This window comes from Elephas maximus, chromosome 1 (assembly GCF_024166365.1).
Source record: "Elephas maximus indicus isolate mEleMax1 chromosome 1, mEleMax1 primary haplotype, whole genome shotgun sequence".
Lineage (NCBI taxonomy): Eukaryota > Metazoa > Chordata > Mammalia > Proboscidea > Elephantidae > Elephas > Elephas maximus.
Window position 1 is genome coordinate 20460950 of NC_064819.1, and position 21693 is coordinate 20482642.

Below are 21693 nucleotides of genomic sequence, written 5' to 3' on the forward strand. Positions count from 1 at the left end.
TTTCCTTCCTATTTACCGAATGGCTTAGTGCTTTGAGATTTATATGCATGGTTAATTGTTTTAAATTACATCGGTATACCTGTAATAATGTGTTCTCCTTAGTTTAATACTTAATACGTTAACATTTTCCAGATAACAGATCATTGGAAAATATTCAAGAATGTACTTTTTCAAAAAGGGAGGTGGTAGAGAGAGAATCTTGAATCCAGTCTTTGAAATAATCATAGTTCCTTGCTGTTCGCTAAATAATGTTTTGTGAATGCTTAGTAAGTTTTTCTTTTAACTTGAGTGTTTATATTTAATGAACTTAATCTGCGCTGTTTCTTTTTTCTTTTTGTTTTGTTTTTAGGAGCTGTTTGAGCTTCCTGTAAGTGAAGAATGTTTACTTCTCCCCCAAGTGTGGTTGTCTTTATTCTTAAGGAATAATAAGTACTTTGTGCATCTTTTGAAATTATTTAGGCTAATTATGAGATAGGAATTGTCCGCCAGTTCCCATTTTCCTCTGCTTTGCAACGTATGAGTGTAGTTACAAAGGTGCTGTGGGATAAGAAGATGGACGCCTACATGAAAGGGGCACCAGAGGCCATCACCAGCCTGTGTAAACCTGAAACAGGTCAGGAGATAAGTAACGAGGCTTTGAATAAAATCCTGGTATTTGTATAAGGTTTTATTAGCAACCCTAACAATGAAATGTACTCTCTTCTTTTAAAAAGTTCCGGCCGATTTTGAAAAAGTTCTAGAAGATTATACTAGACAGGGCTTCCGTGTGATTGCTCTTGCCCACAGAAAACTGGAGTCAAAACTGACTTGGCATAAGGTACAGAATGTCAGCAGGTAAGGTTGACAAACAGTCTTTCTACGATTTTTCCAATAATGTATCATTTATGCTTGTGCGCATCAAGTCACGCACAATGATTTGTACATAGCTGGGTATTCAGTAGGTATTTATTGAATGCATGCAAGTGCACATAATGCAATTCGTGTTTAAGGTGATTGAGGTTCAAGTCCATCTTCCATTATCTAATTTCCTTTCATTCTCTTTTTGACTCTGCCTATGTTTGCTTGTGTTATTGTGACATTGTATGTTTTTCCAGTAACCCTTTGGGACTGGTTTCAATTCATTTATTAAGTGTTTTATCAAGTGCTTACCATGTGCCAGGTATGTTCTAGGAACAGTAAACATAATTCTACAGAAGTTGATTCTTCCCAGACGATCTACTTGCGTTTTGCCCAGTGGTTGGAACTAAGCACTGATGAGGTCACAGTATCATGAGGTACATTCACCACCAGTCTTTCTCAATTCCACTCTTCTCCATGCCTCCCAAGTCATGGCATTACCAATGTCACATTTCCTTCCATGTATAAATATGGGTTTAAGTTCAAAGATTGTCACTTTTCCTGTAACGGATAGACCTTTGAGGATAGCGTTTTTGTTCAGGAATATTTCATGGTGTACCTAGCATTTTGTAAGCAATTAGATATTTATTGCTGTCCTGCCAGTTTAGCCTATTAATTAGTCAAACACTCTCTCCCATTCCATTCCCACCGCCATTGTCTCTAATTCACCTCTTTTCCCCAGTTTTGCGTCTGTTTAATCTGTGCTCCTCAATGCCTCTAGAGAGAGCATTTTAACACTCACAGCTGGTACTGGTCTTACCTGGGATTCTTATAAATGGCCCCTGTCGGGGGACAGCCCCAGCAAGGAAAGACCCTCGTCATGCGTCATGGCAGGTGATCCAAAGAACCGACACATAGCCCTCTCCAGATTCACGCGTTGAGGGAAACTTACTGACACGGCCAAGCAGCTGCTCTCCAGTGGCGGCCAGCTAGAGTATTTTCTGCAACCACCTAGCAAGGGACCCAAGCTTATCTACCATTCCAGCTGGGACCAAGGCTCATCATTTTTCTCCCACGAACTTGGGCAGTCAGTGTTCCCAGGGGCTTCACATCCAGGCCCAGATGTTTTCCTTCTTGTTGCTAAGGCATTCCTCGGCCTTGGCCGCCGGCCCAGTCATGCCACCCCTGGCCTTGTACCTTAGCCCAAGTCCATCCTGAGTTCATCCGCAGCATGCCTTGGGGAAGAGCAAAGCTGATTCTATTAGGGAGGGCATGCATATAGCTGAATAGGATTACCCTACGCCCCTGCATACCCTCCTAATGTCCTTACAATCTTACCACCCCCTCTTGCATGATAGCCCTCGGACTTGGTATGCAGAGGAGCATTGCAAAAACCAGACCACACACTCAGTATAATCAGGAACACAGGAAAAGACAGAGTAATAAGAATGCCAGTATCATCCAGAAGCCTGTCTGCCAGGTGGACAGGAGGGATTGCAGCCAGCTGGAGACAGGATCAGCGGCATCATGTTTGATAACAGTGATGTGTTGCTGCAAGTCCTGCAGAGCCAGAGACACATTTTTAGAGGCATCAGGGCTATACATGCAGCATTCAGTTTTTATCCTGGCACAGGTCAGGATGTCAGGGGCCATCCTACTCTGAAGGACGGCCTTCCGTATTTGTTGGGTCTCCTCATTCAGAAGGGTGATAGCCCACCTGGTGGTGTTAAGTGCAGCTGTGGTGTGTCTGGCTAGCACCTCTACCTGCCACTCCACATCTATAGTGGTGGCCTGGGGTGAGAACAGGGACAAGGGGCAAAACCACCATGATGTGCGCCGGTATCTGTGCTGGGCTGTTACAGTTTGCGAATTGCTGGGAACACTGGGGTGTAAATATTAGCAGCTATGTGCAGCCGCCCCCAGGTGCAGCATCCCACCCAGTTGTAGGGCAGTTACGGCCACCCATGGAAGCTGCATGTCCAAAGCCACCCCTTGGGCGATGGGTTTGCCCCTGCGGCTTTGCTTTCGCTTCCTTAACCAACTATTGGCAACAACTAGCAGGGTTCTAGCACACTGTTGTCGGGGGTCCAACCTATCACTCTGAGGGGTCAAGAGGTGTTAGTCCTGTTCCGACGCTCCCAGTAGAAGGGAACTTGGCCCTTTATAAGAACTTGCTTCCACTTGCGGTCGGGCATTATACACTGTGCATAACTTTGTCCCACATGCTGTACCTCTCTTCCGCTCCTTGCCACAACTGGGACCAAAATCCCAACGGCACTCCCTTGTTGCTTTGCCATTGCCACAGGTCCTACCCATACCCCTCGGGGTAACAGGCTATGTCCAGTTGGCACGGCTGACCTTGTATCAACACTCCTAAGGCCTGTATCTGTTTTACAGTGATCTTCACCTGCTGGAAGCAGTCCCCCACTGCTCCTTTTTTCACATTCTCTGTCTCGCTGTCTCTCTTCTTATGCCCTCACTTCTAGAACTCACTCCAGATTCACCTGTCTTTCTCTCACTCATTCTTGTCCCCTTTAGCCCCCTGTATCTCTTTCTCATCCAGTCTTTTTGTTTCTCTCTCCTTCAGTCTCACTTCCTTTCTTCACTAACCTGTAAAGGGGCTGTAGGGTGTGGGCTACATGGGATATGAAGGGGTGCTGGTACCCCAGGAGCCAACAGTTGCCTGTAGTTGCTTCACAGTTTCTGCATGGGGATAGGCTTGGACTTAATCTGTCACCGCTTCAGGCACCTGCAGCTCCAGCCCCCACAAGATACCTGCTCAGAATGTATTCCAGTACCAGGGCTAGTCCAGTACCAGGGCTGGGTATACTTTGGTCGGCCTTTGGGGGTAGCCTTCTAATCTGATGGCCCCACCCCCGTACCCATCAATAGCTGTTAGTGGGGGTCCAGTGTATGATCATTTCAGTGTGTGGCTTCCGGTCACCTGTCACCCAGCAGAGGGCTTCCTGCACCCCCTGCGGTGTACCTTGGCCACACCCCTAGTAGTGGGGTGAGGGACACTCCCACCCCTCGGCGGGGGGAGCCTTAGGCTCGGCCTCCTCTCGTGGGCTCTGGTCAGTGCCTTTGTGGAACCCAGATCTTTTGTCAGGAACAATTCTACACCAAAGAAACACATTTTATAGGATAGACAGCTGGATCAAACATACGGCACAAATAAATGCACTTGCAGGGAACTGCAGCACTGAGGCCCCAGACTGCTTGTCTGAGAAGCATGGTCCAGGCTGGGGTTGTGTTGTGCCCTCCCATCAGCCATTTAAACCTGTCCACTGAAGTGCTCAATTGCCCTTATGTCTTGGGGTGATAAAGAGTGCAAAGAGTTCATTCAGGATCCGGTGGAAGCCTCTGTATAGGATGAAAAGCCCCGATATGATTTACCTGCTGAGAACACCCTGGCCTGTTGGCTTGGGAATCTCCCTCTGCACAGGTTTTAGCCTTGGCCAGGGTCTTGTAGGTGGGTCAGCTTTCCTGTGCTATCCAGCGTTTTCTGACGACAGTGGCAGTCCACACATGGAGGCCCAGTTTAGGATGGTGTGTGAAATCTCCCTGGACGGTCCTCTCTTAAATCCAGAAGGTGGTCAATTGCACACCTCTTTACTCTGGAGCAGACAATGCTTCAGCCTCTGCAGTGAGCTGGTAAGACCGTCTGTTGGTTGGCTGTTTTCTGCTCTCAGCATAGGGGCTTTTCTGATGACTATCCACACCGATAACAGAAGCTTCTCGAGCAGAACTGATTTTGTTATTTTTTTTTTATCCAGACATCTCATTTCTGTAGGGGCTTGCTTTATATGTCAGTCCAAGGGTTGTCAGTGGCCAGATTGAATGGCCAGGCTGTTAGCTGTAGCTCACGTCACAGTTTCCTTGTGCCCCTCTAAAAATGGCCCTAACTGCAGCAATTCCCATCAGGACTTGGAGGCAAAAGTTTACAAAGGTTTGCCTTAATACATCAGAGTCATCAGTACAGACAATAAGGATTTGTTGGGGCCCAAGGGACTTCTCCATAGTCAGGCTGAGGCAGGTGTCTCAACGATAGTGACCTCAGACCCAAAGTATACCTCACTGGACTTTAATTGTAACACAAGACCTTTGCTCCTCGTTGGTGACAGAGAAATTAGACTTAATCCTCAAATCTTAATTATTTCTGAAAGAAGATCTGGGAAAAGCTGGCAGAGCCCTCACTCCTTTATGGGGCCACGCCTCTACCACACCAAGTGTAAGCATGGGTCCAGCCCAGTTGCCTGGTAACCTGGAGGTGGGCCCCCCTCTTGTAGTTTTCCCCTTACCATTGCAGCTGCAGCTAGGTTGCTGTTCAGTTATCTTGGCGGGGGCAGCTATCAGAGAATTCTCAGGTCTCTTCAAGGTCACTCAACACAAGCTATCTTGAAGGGCTTTTTACTCTTTTTTTTTTTTCCTGTTGTTTTACCTCTTGCTTTGCACTGGGTGTTACAGGGTGTTCTCAGTACCAGGGACCTGTTTAACCCCTCCAGCTAGCTACAGTCCCACGCTCTACCGACTGAGCTAGCTGGGCTTTGCTGGCCAACCTGGGATCTCTCCCACAGAAAAGCACACAGGCCAGACCGCCCCACATACAGGTCGCTGGCCACCCCAGGATTTCCCCCGCGGACACCTCTTGCGTCCACAAACGGGGCACTAATGTTTCAGTGGAGGGGGAATATGCTGCACGCAAATCCTCCAGTCGCAGCTCTGCCTCCAGCTGCCTAATTAGGGCCCTAGCGGCTGGCTCCACATGGGACGCCCCTCTCAATGCTGCCAGTAGAAGCCACCCCACGCAAGCTGCCTCAGCACGGCAAGCTGGGTTTTGCTTTGGGGCCTCCCATGAATATCGCCATGCCCACAACAGTGGCCACGCAACTCCTGCAACCCAAACACGAACAGCCTTCTTTTCTTTCTCAACACGCAAAGACTCTAGTAATTGCAACAATCCCTGTGGCATTTTCGGGGCGCCCCGTACTCACGCACAAGTCCCTAGGCATCAACAGCCCGGGCTGGTGGTCTCGGGGCGTGCATCCCTGGCCACCCTGGGATTTCCCCCAGCAGAGCCCTCTTTTCCCCCGCCCACCTGGGAAGGCCTGGTGTGCTCTCCGAAATCCTGCCAACCAGCCAGCCACACCACTTTCAGGGGACAGCCCCAGCCAAGGGAAGACCCTCACTGTGCATCCTGGCAAATAATCCAAAGCACTGACACATAGCCCTTTCCAGATTTATGAGTTCAGGGAAACTTACTGACACGGGCAAGCAGCTGCTCTCCAGTGGCGGCCGGCTGGAGTATTTTCCGCAACCACCTAGCAAGGTACCCAAGCTTATATACCGTTCCAGCTGGGACCAAGGCTCATTGTTTTTCTCCCACGTTCTTGGGCAGGCAGTATTCCCAGGGACTTCACGTCCAGGCCCAGATGTTTTCCTTCTTTTTGCTGAGGCATTCCTCTGCCTTGGCCGCTGGCCCAGTCATGCCACCCCTGACCTTGTACCTTAGCCCGAGCCTATCCCAAATTCATCTCCAGGGTGCTTCAGGGAAGAGCAAAGCTGATTCTGTTAGGGAGGGTATACATATAGCTGAATAGTCTTACCCTACAGCTCTCCATCAACTACTGGAGAAGTTCTCAAGAAGGGATATACCTGGGGCAGGGTAACAAACAACAGATAAACCTGACTTTTAAAAAATGGACAAATGATACAAACAGATAAACTATCGGGAGAAGACATACAAGTGACAATAAACACATGAAAAGGATGTGACACCTCAGTTGTCAGGAGCTACAAAGTCAAACCAAATGACACATCACTTCTCTTTTGTAAGGTTGGCAGAATTGGAAAGATTGACAATACCTAGTGTGAGCAAATGTTTGGGAGAGTTTTAACAACATATTGCTAATTTCCACTACTGTAAATTCATAAAGCTTTGCCTGAAAAAGAGGTGGGTAGTACTTACCAAAATTGGAAGTTACCCCTTTACGGTGACTGACCACTGCAGCCCCAGAAGTGCATACGCGTCATGTCTAAACCGTGTAAATAGCATAATCCTCACCAAGAGACCAGTGGTAAAACTATGGACTGTTGTGCGTCTCTTAAGTACGCGAGGTACATTGAGTGAAAAGGGTAGAACGGTGTTTATACATAACAATGTTTGTAGTGCAATCCTGTTGTCTGAATAAGGACTAATGGAGTGGGCTGGGCAACCAAGTAACCCAAGGAAAAAACTATGTTCGGAGTTCTGCCAACAACCTATTAAAACAACATTTTGGGGATGTGGTCTAAGCATGATACAGCCCGTCCTCATTATTCAGAGATTCCATATTTGTGAAGTTGCCTACTCATTAAAATTTATTTCCAACCCCAAATTGATACTCTGGTGCTTTCACGGTCATTTGCAGTCATTTGCACCGAGCGGTGAAAAATTTGAGTCACCCAGTGAGGTCGGACATTCCCAGCTGAGGTCAAACAAGGCGACAGGCACCCTTGATTCAGCTCTCACGCTATAAACAGCTGCCCTTTCGCTGTCTATTAAGTGCCATGCTTTTTACATTTTTGTGCTTTTTGTGGTTGATTTCACTGTTCAAAATGGTGCCCAAGCATAGCGGTGAAATGCTGCCTAGTGTTTGCTCCTAAGCGCAAGGAGGCTGTGATGAACCTTATGGAGAAAAGTGCCTGTTAGACAAGCTTCCTTCAGGTGTGAGTTATAGACTGTTGACTGTTAATGAAGCAACAATACATATGAAATAAGGCAGCTTTAAACAAAAACACACAAAAAGCGAACCTCTGTAAGCCCTGTCTTTCCCTTAGGAGCGATGGTTCAATATTCACCAATATTCATGGTGCACTTGTAGAACATAACAAGAATTGACTGTATTTTAAAAAAAGAAAAAGAAAAAAGCACTACCCATGTGACTCTGCTTCATATTCATGGTTGGGAACCAGATCTAAAATAGGAAAACCTAATTCTTAAGAAGGGCACATTGGGCTGTTCTCTCTTACAGCTTAGCCTTTTGCCTCACCCCGCCACCCTCACCCCTTTAAAAATTTGGGTGATCTTGAATTCCTGTTGCTCTTGAGCCTGCCATATTCAGACATCCTCCCATGCCCTTGGAATAGCTGTTCTTTCTCCTGCGATTACCCTGTCCCTCCCCATCAACTTTCCTCTCTCCCTGTCTTCCTTTCTGTTTCTCTTCTTCCTCTCCCCCCGCCCCCGCCCCCACCCCTGCCCCCACCCCTGAGACTTTCTCTGTTTCCGTTCTGCCTTGTACAGGCAGAAACAGATGTTGGCATTTCTCTCATCGCTTGAGCCCTTATATCTTGAGTATTGCCCTATTCATGAGTTAGAGGACAGGGTTTCCTGTCACAGGAGAGTTAGGAAATCAGCTGCAGCCAGAAACTAGTGCCTCTTAGGAAGGTGGCCGCAGTGCTTCGACCCAGCAGTTTCAAGCTTTGTGCTTTGACATGCATTTTCAGGTTGTAAGTTTTTTTGTTTTGTTTTTAACTCCTCTTAGCACCAGCAGTGTTAGTCTCATCAAGTTTCCTAGCCATTCTTTAATATCTTTACCACCCATTTTTGTAACTTCTGTATTTCAAAGATGATTAGGTTTCATAGCTATATACTTCAAGCACCTTTATTGTTGAATTTTTGTGTAGAAAAATCACTTGGTTGTTGGAAGTCTGAAATTCTAGCCCCCACTTCTTCCTTTGAAAATATTGTTTTTATATTATTTTGGTAGCTTGAAATGTCTTAGTGGTACAGCTATGACTGAACAGAACTTGTCTGTACTGTCATGCTGAAGCACGCATTACTTTTTCATGCATCTCTGTTTGCCTGTCAGTTTCCACATGAAAGCGTCATGACAGTAGGGATTGTCCTTTTCATCTTTCCAATGACTGACATAATACTTGGTGCATAGTAGATACTCAGCTATTTGAAGGCGTAGCATTTTATACCTATGCTGAATGTTAGTAAATATTCCAAAGACTCATCTCCTGTGTAGATTTCAGTGTTGGACTGCTAATGGTTCTTATATCCCATTTCTAGAATCGCAGTTTTATAGAATTGTTCGAAGACATGGTAACGAACCTGCTGTTACTCTGTTGAGTATGCTTGTGGTACATGTTTTTCCATTTCTCTTGACTGTAAAGTCAAGAACAGATTTATTTATGGTTATTCATATTTTAGATATACTACAAAATGAATGACTTTTCCTTAGAAGTATCTTACAAACATACATTTCTAGATGATCTTTACATATCTGTGTTTCAAAGGGTAGCGTTTAATTTCAAAAATGTATTTCTTGGGAATCTTTTTTTCAGATTTAAAATTTTTGCAATATTGAACTAGTAAGTGTAAGTGTATACATTTATGGTTTATGCTGTACATTAGATGTTTCACTTTGTAGATATTTTAAGTTACCTTATTAATGTAACTAGTTCTGTTGACTAAACTATTCCTGTGTTACAACTTTTCCCACAGAGATACTATTGAAAACAACATGGATTTTATGGGATTAATTATAATGCAGAACAAATTAAAGCGAGAAACCCCCGCAGTGCTGGCAGACCTGCATAAAGCCGACATTCGCACGGTCATGGTCACAGGTTAGACTTTGTAAAAGAATGCAGAGGAAGGTTGAGTGCGACCTAGAGCTTAAGTTGTATGATATGAGGAACCATCAGTTATAAAGGCATTTTATATGGTGGCTCCATCTTAACCATACCCTGTTTCAGCTCTAAATAGCTTTTTGAGGTACAAAAGTAACTTTGCAATACTGTACTCTTTTTGAGGTCTCCCAAACCAAAAACCAAACCCACTGCTGTCGAGTCAGTTCTGACTCATAGCGACCCTATAGGGCAGAGTAGAACTGCCCCATTGAGTTTCCAAGGAGCGCCTGGTGGATTCAAACTGCCGACGTCTTGGGTAGCAGCTGTAGTACTTAACCACTACGCCACCAGGGTTTCCTTTGAGGTCTCCCAGATTCTATTTATAATATAGTAAAACAGTGGTGGGCGTACTGTATAAATCAAAGTGTTGCTGCTTTTTGCTACCGCTGTGTAATCCTATCTTGCTTATAGCACTTACTGTTCTTGGCTTTGTTTCCGTTATTTGCAGATTTATCTTCTCTACTAAAGTATGAGATTCTTTAAGGCTGAGAGTATGTTTTACTTCTTTCGGGACCCTTTGCAATTTTTAGAATTGTGCCCAGTCCATGAAAATGATTAGTAGATACTCATTAGATTTAAATTTTTAAAAGATCATGTTGTAATCGTGGCTTGAATTTACAATGGTGAAAGTAGTCCATTTTGGGGGTTTGTTTTGTTCTTTCGCCTGTGCTACACGAGAATGATTCTCCTGCCATTGTTAACACTGTTGATATTAACTAATTCGCATTCCTTAGCTGTGTGAAAATTGTGACGGCTCTAGGTTTTTTCTTAGCAATTAATCATGTGTACGATAGTCACTTTATGGCATTTATGTGTTCAGTAAGATTTATACTGAAGCCTGTGAGAGCCGGAACCGCATGGGACTGCCTTGTTTTTCTGAGTCTCAAAAGTTTTCTGCCTTTGACAGGATGCAGTCTGCCCACTTTTCTATCACTTGTTTTAGTGGAAATTGAGTTTTCCTTCTCTGACAGCTTCGTGCCTTACACACTTCCTGGCTTTCAGAGGTTTTACTGCATATGGAGAAGAGCTGTGTACATTTTTTAAGATTTAGACTGAGATCCATTTAATAGCATACGTATTATCATATAGCTCAAGGTAGCTAAATCTGTTAGCGTCCCAAAAATTCTTAGTTGTGATACCTCCTCCTTTAAGGCACTTTCCATCTGCATGCCCTTCCCCACTTGCTATCTGTGTCCCTTCCCCTCCTGCACTGCCGTGACAGAATATGGCTGTGTTTCCCCAGGAGGTCATGGGAAGATGCCTTTGGAAATAGTATGGAAACTGGAGGAAGAAGTACCTAACATGTCAGTACTGATAGCAGTGGGCTCCCCAGACTCAGTCCTGTCCCTGCAGTGCTTGCCCTCACCTCGTCCTTCTCCTGACTGAGAGGTTTTCTCTTGCTTCTCCGCATCTAGCTGCCTTGCTGACCTCTTGGCGATCTTGCTTTCGTAATTCATTCTTTTTGTTCTGGCCCATTGCTCTTGTATTCTCGCATGCACCACCAGCCACTCCAAGGTTAGTTCAACAGACAGTCGTTGAGCCCTGCTCTGTATGTAGCGCCTGTGCCGGGTATTGTGCGGGTATGAGTGGTACATGACGGAAAAAGACTGAGGATTCTATCTGGCTTTAAAAAGTGTGAGCGAAAATGCTGAGTACTTAGCATATGTATGTTTGAATTATTCAAGGCTTTCTCTGAAACGTGTGCCCTTATTTTGTTATATCTAAACTCCAAGAGTAAAGACCTTATAGTCTCCTCCTCCCTAGCCCAGTCGTGCGTAATGTTGTAGATTCTGAAGAATTACTTGTTGTAGGATACATTCGTGTTTCCATTTAATTTTAACGGATTTAAAAATATTTGAATATTAGGTGACAACATGTTGACTGCTCTCTCGGTGGCCAGAGACTGTGGGATGATTCTCCCTCAGGATAAAGTTATTGTTGCTGAAGCATTACCCCCAAAGGATGGGAAAGTTGCCAAGATAAACTGGCATTATGCAGACACGCTAACCCCGTGCAGTAATTCATCAGAAATTGACCCAGAGGTAATGTCAGGATGAATTTTCTCTTTAGAAGCTTTTTTAGTTTGAATTTAGCCCGGGGGGGGGGGGGTGGGGGGAGGGGAATGGTGCTTTAAAACAAAACAAAAGAAAACTAAATGAAGACAAACCTGGCATATCTCATTAGAGATTGTGGTTCAGTAGAGATGGGGTAGACCCAGGAATCTCAATTTTTAAATTTTGATATTTAGAGTTGAGAACCACAGTTCTAAGTCTAAGAATCCCAAATATTTGTCCTGTTTTTAAAGCATTTAGTGATAAATAATGCCAGGGATCTATAATATTCATTGATTAATTTTAAATTGAACCTTACGTTTAGCTTTCTTTAAGTTTTTTTTTTTAACTTAATAAAATTGAATTTCCTTTTACTTTAAATTTTAAGCTTTCAATGTCTTCAATGTCTTATATAAAACATCAAAGGAAGAATTCAGTTTGGAAACAAATGTATTTAAAAATAGGATGCGTTACTTGGTTTGGCTACCTAAATATTTTTCTCAATGTCTTATCCACAGACTATTCCAATTAAACTGGCCCATGACAGCTCCGAGGACCTTCAGGTGACTCGTTACCATTTTGCAATGAATGGAAAGTCATTTTCAGTGATACTGGAGCATTTTCAAGACCTTGTTCCCAAGGTGGGTGATTTGGGTTTATGTATGTGTTCACTTGAATATACTGTGAGTAGTATTTTTCAGAAGTTAATCTTTTTTCCAGCTGATGTTACATGGCACCGTGTTTGCTCGTATGGCACCTGATCAGAAGACACAGTTGATAGAAGCATTACAAAAAGTAGAGTAAGTCTTGGTTTTCTTTTTTTAAAATAAATTACAGTTCATTTTCAAATCCAGAAAAATAACTAATATTTCACGTATGTGTAACTGTCACCTGTAAAATACGTGAGAACTTTTAGGTGCGTCTTCCAAACAGGCTTATGTGCTCATTTGTTTAGCTAACATATAATATCCACATTTCCTTCTCCAAGTAGTATCTTTGAGGTATAGTTTATTCACTCAAGTGCTCTGTCTTGATAGGAGGGCTTTATGGTTTTAGTAAATGGTTATGTTTTAAGTTTACAAAGGGAGAAATATTTACTGATAGCCTTAAAAAACAAGTGCAGTTAAGATTAAACGGGCCCAAGCCCTTTGCTCTAAAGATTAAGAAATTGAGGCCCCAAAAGTAAACCGATTTGCCCATATTGTGACAGAAATAGGACAATTTGACCTGACGGCTGGTGCTGATTTGCAAAGCAACATGTCTGTGGTCAATTGGAAGAAAAGATTAGTCCCACTGGTAGGATCTTTGTTTGCTAGCTCTTCATAATATTACATCACAGAAATCTTAAATAAAATTTTGCGTATTTTAAGAAATCAAAATCTTTAAATTTTTGTTTGTCTGCCCCCAGTTACTATGTAGGAATGTGTGGTGACGGCGCGAACGATTGTGGTGTAAGTACAGTTTTGGGGATTCACTTTCCTCGTTCTCACTCTCGTCTGAATCAGATTCACAAAACTCAGCCGTTTTTCTTCTTGAAATCATTAGGCTTTGAAGAGGGCACATGGAGGCATTTCCTTATCTGAGCTTGAGGCTTCAGTGGCATCTCCGTTTACCTCCAAAACGCCTAGTATTTCCTGTGTGCCAAACCTTATCAGGTAATACAATGGACATTCTTCCCATTATCTCTTTGTGTCTTATTCTAATAACAGAGGGGAAAATTGTCACAGGAAGTAATATGAATTTGTTTTAATGGTATATTAGCATAGTTGATCTATAACTTAGTAACAGATTGATTGCTTCCCCTCCTGTCTTCCAATTCTGCTTTGGCTTGTGTCTTTTGATAGAAAAGCACCTTGTAGCTGTTGAGTGGTGATGTTCATCAGGATATAATTTTTGCTTTGGAGCAGAAGTTGAGAATGTTACTTTTCACATGCCAACATTTGTCTTCCCAGGGAAGGCCGTGCTGCTTTGATCACTTCCTTCTGTGTCTTTAAATTTATGGCTTTATACAGCATTATCCAGTACTTCAGTGTTATTCTTCTGTATTCCGTGAGTACTGACGTTGCTTATGGAGATGGCACTTAGTGTTAAGACATTCAAATTAAGATATTAAGCATATATATTTGCTTTTGAATGTATCCATTAATAACAACCTACATAAGTAGCCTCTGTAAATTTAACTCTTAGTTTACTGTATCTGGAGTAACGGATTGAAAATATTAACGTGGAATGACATTTCCCTGAAGCTGACAACTGTGGCTAAACCTGGTGAATAAAAGATGATTGTTTTCTTTTCTGTCCTTAGCACAGATTGGACATCTTTTTTAGAATTCTTCAAAATGTCAGGCTTTGGCGTATTTTAGAATTGTAGTTAACCTTTACAGGAATAGACAGAATGAGAAGAAATACTTCAGCAATTACATGTAGGACCGCTGTATTTGGAGGAAAAGGGGCCCAGGGGTGTCCCTACGTACACCCTCTGTATTTGGAGAAAAAGGGGCCCAGGGGTGTCCCTACGTACACCTGCTGTATTTGGAGGAAAAGGGGCCCAGGGGTGTCCCTGCGTACACTATTGGATTTCATAGTTGAAGTGATCTCATGCTCATTTTCTTCTAAATGAACATCGAAGACATCTCAAGGAGTCTTTGTGAAACTATCTCTTTTTTACCATTTATAGAAAGGATGGAGTTAGATAGTAGAGGAAACTTCAAGATAGCAGTTTTCAAAAATGTTGAATATTGTGAGTAAAAGTGTGTTTTCTTTTTGTCCCCCCCCCAAAAAAAAACAGTTTTTACTGAATGAATTTTAAGGAGATATCTTTTATCCTAATAAATATTTGTAAATATACAACATTATATTTGTCTAGTTTCAAAGGCAAATGTATTTCATTTTTTAAGAAAGTCCAGTGTTACTTTAAAATTGTTTATTACTGTGCGAGAACAAACTAAAGTCAGGGAAAGTGGGGACAGTGCCATAAAAATAGTCACTGAAAACTAATTGGGTTTTAAAATTACTTCCATAGATCTTAAGTAACCTAGGAGACTTCCAGTTTCTCTTCATTGATCTGGCAATCATTTTGGTAGTGGTTTTTACAAGTGAGTATTTTGCTTGGCTCTTGATTTCAAAGCATATTAAATTCTGAATCTGTGACTTATTCAACTTTGGTAAATTTACATCAGTTGTAACATAGCTCAGGCCTCTCCGGTTTCCTTGTAAATTTGTTTTTTTATCATCAGTTTTTATATTTTGCCCCACTTGGTTTATTGTTCGCACCATTTTTTTTTTTTTTCCTGTAATACTTGAGAGTAAGTTGGAGACATGTCCCTTTGCCCCTGAATATTTTAGCGTATATTTCTTAAAAACAAAGCCATTCTCTCATGTAACTAAGTGCAGTTATAAAGATCAGGGAATTTAACATCGATATAATATTATTATCTAATCCATAGCCCATATTCAAGTTTTGTCATTTGTCCCAGTAATATCCTTTATACCTATTTTAGCCCCTAGTTCAAAATCCAGTCCTGGTTAACAAAATTCAGTTAGTTGTCATGTCTGTTTAGGCTTCTTTAATCTTTGTCTAGAACAGTCCCTGAGCCTTTTGGGGGGCTTCTTGATGTTGACATTTAGAAGAATATAGGCCAGCTAATGTGAGTTTGTCTGAAGTATTCTCATTAGATCCAGGCTATGAATTTTTGGCACAGAAGTGATAGTGTCCTTCTAAATGTATTGTATAAGGAGGCGTAAGGTGTTGTTTTGCTCCAGTGGTAATGCTGGTATAAATTAATGATGGTAGTGAAATGTAACCCATTGAATAAAATAAAAACTTAAAGGTCCATATTGGAAAGAGAAAAGAGCGAGGGAGAAGAAGGAGGGAGGGAAAGAGGGAAGGAAGGATGGAAGGAAGAATTGGGAGAGAAGGGAAAGCGCTTACAGGAGAATGCTAACTGAAGGAATGATGGCATTAGATCAGGGTTTCTCAATGGGCGTTATTGATATTTTGGGCCAGATAATTGTCTGTTGTGGCAGGCCGTCCTATTCATTGTAGGAGGCTTAGCCACATCCTGGCTTCAACCCACTAGATGCCCCCAAGTTGGAACAACCAGTGTATCTCCAGACATGTCACATATTCCTTGGGGGACAAAACTGCCCTGGGTAGAGATTGACTGAGTTAGACAATCTTTAGTGGATGCTAGTGATGCTAAAAGCAGTGAAGAACAGAGCAGTAACAGGCTCAAAGTATCTCTTTATAATTACTTATTAATTACAAAGGGAAAAATAGAAACTTTAAAGTGCAGAAGCTTTGTAGATAACACCTTAATAAATGATCAAAGCCTCTTTTTTTTTCCCCCCAAATGTTACTGCTGCATTTATAGGCTTCAAACCTTTGTTAATCTCTTCTAAAGAGGAAGAAAGATATTTTAATTGTAGCTTTGTGTCTTAGTTATCTAGTGCCCCTATAACAGAAATACCACAGATGGGTGGCTTTTACAAACACATTTATTTTCTCACAGTTTAGGAGGCTAGAAGCCCCAATTCAGGGTGCCAGCTCTAGGGGAAGGCCTTCTCTCTCTGTTGGCTCTGGAGGAAAGTCCTTGCCTCTGAGCTTCTGCTCATGGTAGATCTTCAGGTGGCTTAGCATCTCTCTTCCCCCATTTCTGCTAGCTGTCTTGCTTATTTAGTCTCTTTTATATCTCAAAAGAAATTGACTCAAGGCACACCCTAGACTAACCTTGCCTCATAAACATAACAAAGACAACCTATTCCCAAATGGGATTATAACCACAGGCATAAAGGGTAGGAATTACAACACATGTTTTGGGGGGACACGATTCAGTCCATCTCACTTTGCAGTTAAGGACTCAGAAAATGATGAACTCAGTTAAATACATGCAAGGGTGGAAATTAATCTTATAGTTTATCTGCCTGTATTTAGCCTTTTTTTTTTAATTCGTACTGTTTCTTCTGAATTTCAGTAGACCAATGTAAAATTATTCCTGAGGTGTTTTTGAAAAGCCTAAATTGTTTAAATGTATAGGACATCTGGCTTTGTTGTTAGACATTTTCATATCAAAAGATTTGTTAGACAAATACAGGTTTTTAAAGTTTTGAAATGAACTGATGTAGATAGAAACCCTTCCTCTTTTTTTCCCCTCAATATATAGTGAGTTTAAATCCGGCCTGCAAGGAACTTGTGGCACAAAAGCCACCATCGGGTCTCATATCCGGAACCCTTCTCTTCTCCGTTTTGTCTCAAATTATCATCTGCATTGGATTTCAATCCGTGGGGTTCTTTTGGGTCAGGCAACAACCGTGGTATGAAAAATGGCACCCAGGGTCCGAGTAAGTTGGTTAGTCTGTGTAAAAGTCTGTGTAAAATGTGTGCACATACTATATGCATGTAAAAATAAGTCTATGAAATTTATATAAAAATTTGCATGTGGCTCGATTGAACGCAAGTAATTTGGCTTGTATTTGCCTTTGTATGATGGTAACTTCATAATAAAGAATCTGCCCAGGAGGATGGTCAGGCATCAATTGGAGACCGTGGACCAGTTTCTTCATCTGCTACTAAGCCTTACTTTCCTTTATCTGTAAAATGGAAAAGTTGAAACTCGTCTCTGAAGTTTCTTCCAAACCCAGAATGTTTGTACTTTTAAATTTTCTATCCCCGGTAGTAGGGGATGGTGTTTAAAAATTTTAAACTTAAAAAAAAAAAGTACTAACTATTTATTTGTGTGGAGTGCTTATAGTTCACAAATTATAGCAGCATTTTAATTCATTCAGCATTGAAATTATTTACTGTGGGATCCAGTTTTCAGATGCAAGTCTTTGTTTTTGATTTGCTCGATTGATTGAGGGAGATTATTCATCTTTGAACATTTTAGGAAACTTGAAAAAATGTAGCATCACTGTGTGCACACTGCACATGAAGAGGACTCCGTAGGTGGAATTCCTTTCAGGAATCCTTTTAGAGTTCATCTGTACTGGATTAACGTATATGTGCATATAACATGTTTTTACACAACTAACGTGTGCTTTCTCTGTTTGCCAACCTTGCCCTCCCACCTCGAGGCATTTTCGTAAGCGCTAATAGGCCAGTTTTTTTTTTTTTTTTTTACACGCTGCTGTAAAAAAAAAAATTAACGTAGTGCACTTAGGAAAATACCTTGCAGGGGAGAGCACAGTTGGCAAACAAATGTAGAAGGTGTGTGTTATCTGTGTAAAAATATAGTAGTAGTTAATCTCTTTAATAATGAGTGTTGGGGACTTCTCATACACACATATACCAGTTGCCATTGATTTCAACTCACGGCAGCCCCACGTGTGTCAGAGTAGAACTGTGCTCCGTAAAGTTGTCCACGGCTGATTTTTTTAAGTAGAGCGCTATGCCATTCTTCGGAGATTCCTCTGGGTAGACTTGAATCACCAACGTTTTGGTTAATAGCCAAGCAGTTCTGTATACTCTTGAGACTCCTGCCCACCTGGAAGGAGGACTCAGGCATAGCCATAGCTAGAGATTATTGAGACCCAAGGGCTTTGTTGGCATTCACAGAAATCTTATTACTTAGTCCCCACTGTACCCTGTGACATAGCAGGTGACACAGATGAGGAAACGGGCTCAGAGAGATTAAATAACATTTCCTCAGTCACAGCTAGAAAGTGGCAGAGCTAGGGACAAAGCCAGGTCTGCTTACCTTCACTCTGCTAAAATTATTCCCAAAATTAAAAGAGAGAGGACTTTTTAAATGCTTTCTTACATCATTCTGGTTTTCTAACTGACTGGAATGCCTGACTATGGCGAAAACACTTAATACTCTTCTCTCTGCTCTTTGTATCTGGATATATTTGGCTATTATGCTGTAAATGGGACCTTATTTCAATTTATATAACAGTAGTGATTCAAGGTGGTTAGGGTAAAATTGTTTTCATTTTACAGGATTGGTATTATGTCTATTAATACAGATTTGTGTGTGTGTGTGTGTGTGTGTGTGTTCTAGTGCCTGTAATACAGCAGGAACCCTGGATTGGAACTCTTCACATTTTCCCAATGAAACCGAACCCGATGAACATAATATACAAAATTATGAAAATACCACGCTGTTTTTTATCTCCAGTTTTCAGTATATCATAGTGGCTGTTGCCTTATCGAAAGGAAAACCCTTCAGGCAACCTTCCTACAAGAATTGTAAGTTTGGCATTGATTTGATTTTTCACCTACCTCCCTCTTTAAAAAGTAATGGGAAAGAATACAGTTAAAAATGTCCTCCCAGAATAAAATAAATCTTCACAAATGGATTGAGTCGTATGATTTAGTTATTTACTATACTGTCTTACTCTCATGGTAGTTGCCACCTTAATTTCAAAATTAAAGTCACCAGTACTTTTCACATCCTGTGGCTTCGGGCTCCAGCTTTTATCCCTCCACCCCATTGTGGAGAGAATAGGACTTTGAAGCAGGGACAGAGGCTCTCACATATCCTTACTCTCACTCAGTCGGAACAGAGATTGCTGAACTTCGCCTCTGTGGGATCTGCCTGGTACCGGCTATTTTTCTTCCATTTCTTGGCTGTTACTGCTGGTATTTACCTCCAGAATTCTTCATTACTGTCACCTTTACGTGCCACTGCAGAAGGGGCAGTAGAATGGAAGGAAACAAGTCTGTTTGCATGACTAGTTTTCATACGGTTTCAGACCAAATGTGACTTCACAAAAAGCTGGGTGCATAAATAAGGTATGGCACACTATTGTTTGCCTATGGCAATACCATATAGCATTGTGACTGATCCAAATGAGGGCTTGCAGAAAAAAGTCAGCTTACTATATATAAATTGCCAGTGTTTTTTTTTAAAGTTGAGAATATACTAATAGTATATGGAAAGCGATTTGTTTTTTTATTCATATGAAACTTTAGATTTTTGTAGTATCTTGGAGTAAATAGTTGGTATTCTTTTGGTTGTAAAGAAACGTCAGTGTTCTGGTTAGCAAAATGCCAGGCCACAGATTTTGGTATATGTCATAAGAATAGTAATTACTAGCATTTCTGTATCCTGTCAGAGTTTATAAAGCATTTTTAGACACACTGTTGTTTTCTTCTTCCACCTTACGCAGTTTGTACAGCAGGTTTTATTACTTTGTATTCTGGACAGGTGAGACTGTTCAAATATAATTATCAACAATGTTGAAATCTTTTACTGGTAATTTTTTAAAGAGCCGAATGTTTCTTATTTAACAAATAGAAACTATACTACTGAGAACCAGGTTAGAATCATGCTGTGCCTTCTGTATTAGGTTGATCACTATACCTTTATGAGGATTTCATAACTAAAATGAACTTATAAGATGAACTTCATAATTAAAGTTGATAAACTTGTTTTATATCAGAGCTTCAGACTGGCTGAGTCATGGCTGACAAAGTGAAACAGGAACAGAACCAAAGTTTTACAGTTTGGGTGATTCGACACAGTGCCCGTAACAGGAAAAATTACTTGTCGGAGCCCAAGCCCTGTAGTGGGAGACTTGGGGGAGGCTTAGCGAACCATTTCAGGGGCCAGATGCATGAGACTGGATTATTGGCAGGACTGTAGAGAGTGACAGATATTCGAAGCGGCGCAGCTGGCTGCCATCTTTGAGTGGGGCAGTGCTGTTTCGGAATCTGTTCAGAGTCCACAGGCAAGAGATTTGGTTGCTCTGCAACACGTAAACCACACTTGTTTTCTAAAAGGGAGATTAAGTTTCTAGCTGGGCTTCGACCCATAATTTTTCCTGTTCTGGGTACCATGGTGAATCACGCAGATTTAAAAAATTCTGGTCTATTCTGGTGATGCATCCTCAGCCGCGATCGAAGCGGCAGAACCTGTTCGAAACCTTGTTTTATATTCTATGTTTTTAAATTTCAAGGAAATATTGAGCACGGTCAAGGGTAGCTAAAAATGTCTATCGAAGGACAATGCTTTCTTTATATAAAGAAAATTGACATTCAGACTGGTTGGTAAATAAGACAGCCATGTCAGGAAAGTTAGCCTTAGAGATCTAAGTAAATCCACCCTGTCTGTACTTCTCCAATTAAAAAAGACAGAATGGAAAAAAATATTAGTTGTCTAATTGCTAAATTCATCTTTTATCTGGAAAACTTCAAAAAACTTAAAGGCTTAAAATATCTTGTATTCCTATTTTATTTCTAGTTGACTTGAACAAGTATTTTAAAACACTCGATTGTTAACCATTAAGATGGTTTTTTAAAAAGTGTGTTAAATTGTTTTATTAATTTTGAGAAGTAGGTTGGAATAACTTGCTAACTCACCAAACCTTTGTCCTTGCAGCTTGTGCACTTCTGTCGATGGATAAACAGAAGTACATGCTGTCATAAAACATGTCTCCTGAAAAATCCAAAGGGAACAGTAAATTAGATAAATGCATGTTTCTAATTTTCGCCTCTTGTCTGTCTATCTGTCTGTTCATTGGAGACCCCTGATCTTGGAATGTAGGTGTTACTCACGGTCAAAAAAAGAAAAGTAGAAAAGACAGGAAAAAGTGAGAGAAATAAAGTATACATGGGATTGTAGATGGAAATGAATGAGGAAAAGGGTGAGGCTTTCTTAGAGCCAGGCTTAGCGTTTCATTTTCTCCCATAGAATATGCAGTGTACAGTTGTTTGCAGTCACGAGACCTGACAGGTCCTGCCAGTTGCTGTTCCCTACGTCTAAACAGTGTTGTACATTGCTTATTTTAGATGATTATTTTTTAAAAAATATCAAGCTTAGGGATTTAAAGCATTTTCAGTCTTCCGGAGTTTTTTGTGCGCTTCTAGTGGTTCAGTTTGATTCTAACTGAAACTTCATTTCAGTCTGTGGTTACCTCTCTCCAACTTTAGCTTAGCTTAGTTATATTTTCTGAGTTGACTCTGCTACAGTTCCAAGGGCCAGAATGACATGCACTTAATTTTTACATTTTCATTTAACTAGATGCCCTTTCTTGGTATTTGGCTTCAGTTTTTGCTTCTGTTTCTCTCTTGATCTCTATAGCTTATTGACTTGTGAAATCCAGTTCCTTTCTTGATCTGTGAAGCTGTTATTACCAAACCACCAATCTGTTCCCTGTTTAGGGCTTATGCATCTATCTTTGTCCT

At 41.5% G+C, this 21693-nt stretch overlaps 1 protein-coding gene across 7 annotated transcripts in view; it reads left to right on the top strand.

Annotated features, from left to right (window-relative positions):
* Positions 1-21693, top strand: part of ATP13A3 (ATPase 13A3) — a 161117-nt gene that overhangs the window by 112861 nt on the left and 26563 nt on the right. For all 7 annotated transcript variants that reach the window (XM_049880065.1, XM_049880044.1, XM_049880051.1 and 4 more), the window contains 13 exons: positions 350-367; positions 460-613; positions 714-834; positions 9329-9453; positions 11383-11558; positions 12086-12208; positions 12288-12367; positions 12976-13018; positions 13113-13222; positions 13520-13616; positions 14590-14662; positions 16730-16907; positions 18566-18753. In XM_049880065.1, coding sequence (XP_049736022.1) covers positions 350-367; positions 460-613; positions 714-834; positions 9329-9453; positions 11383-11558; positions 12086-12208; positions 12288-12367; positions 12976-13018; positions 13113-13222; positions 13520-13616; positions 14590-14662; positions 16730-16907; positions 18566-18753 — 1486 coding nt within the window. The remainder of the gene's footprint in view (positions 1-349; positions 368-459; positions 614-713; positions 835-9328; positions 9454-11382; positions 11559-12085; positions 12209-12287; positions 12368-12975; positions 13019-13112; positions 13223-13519; positions 13617-14589; positions 14663-16729; positions 16908-18565; positions 18754-21693) is intronic.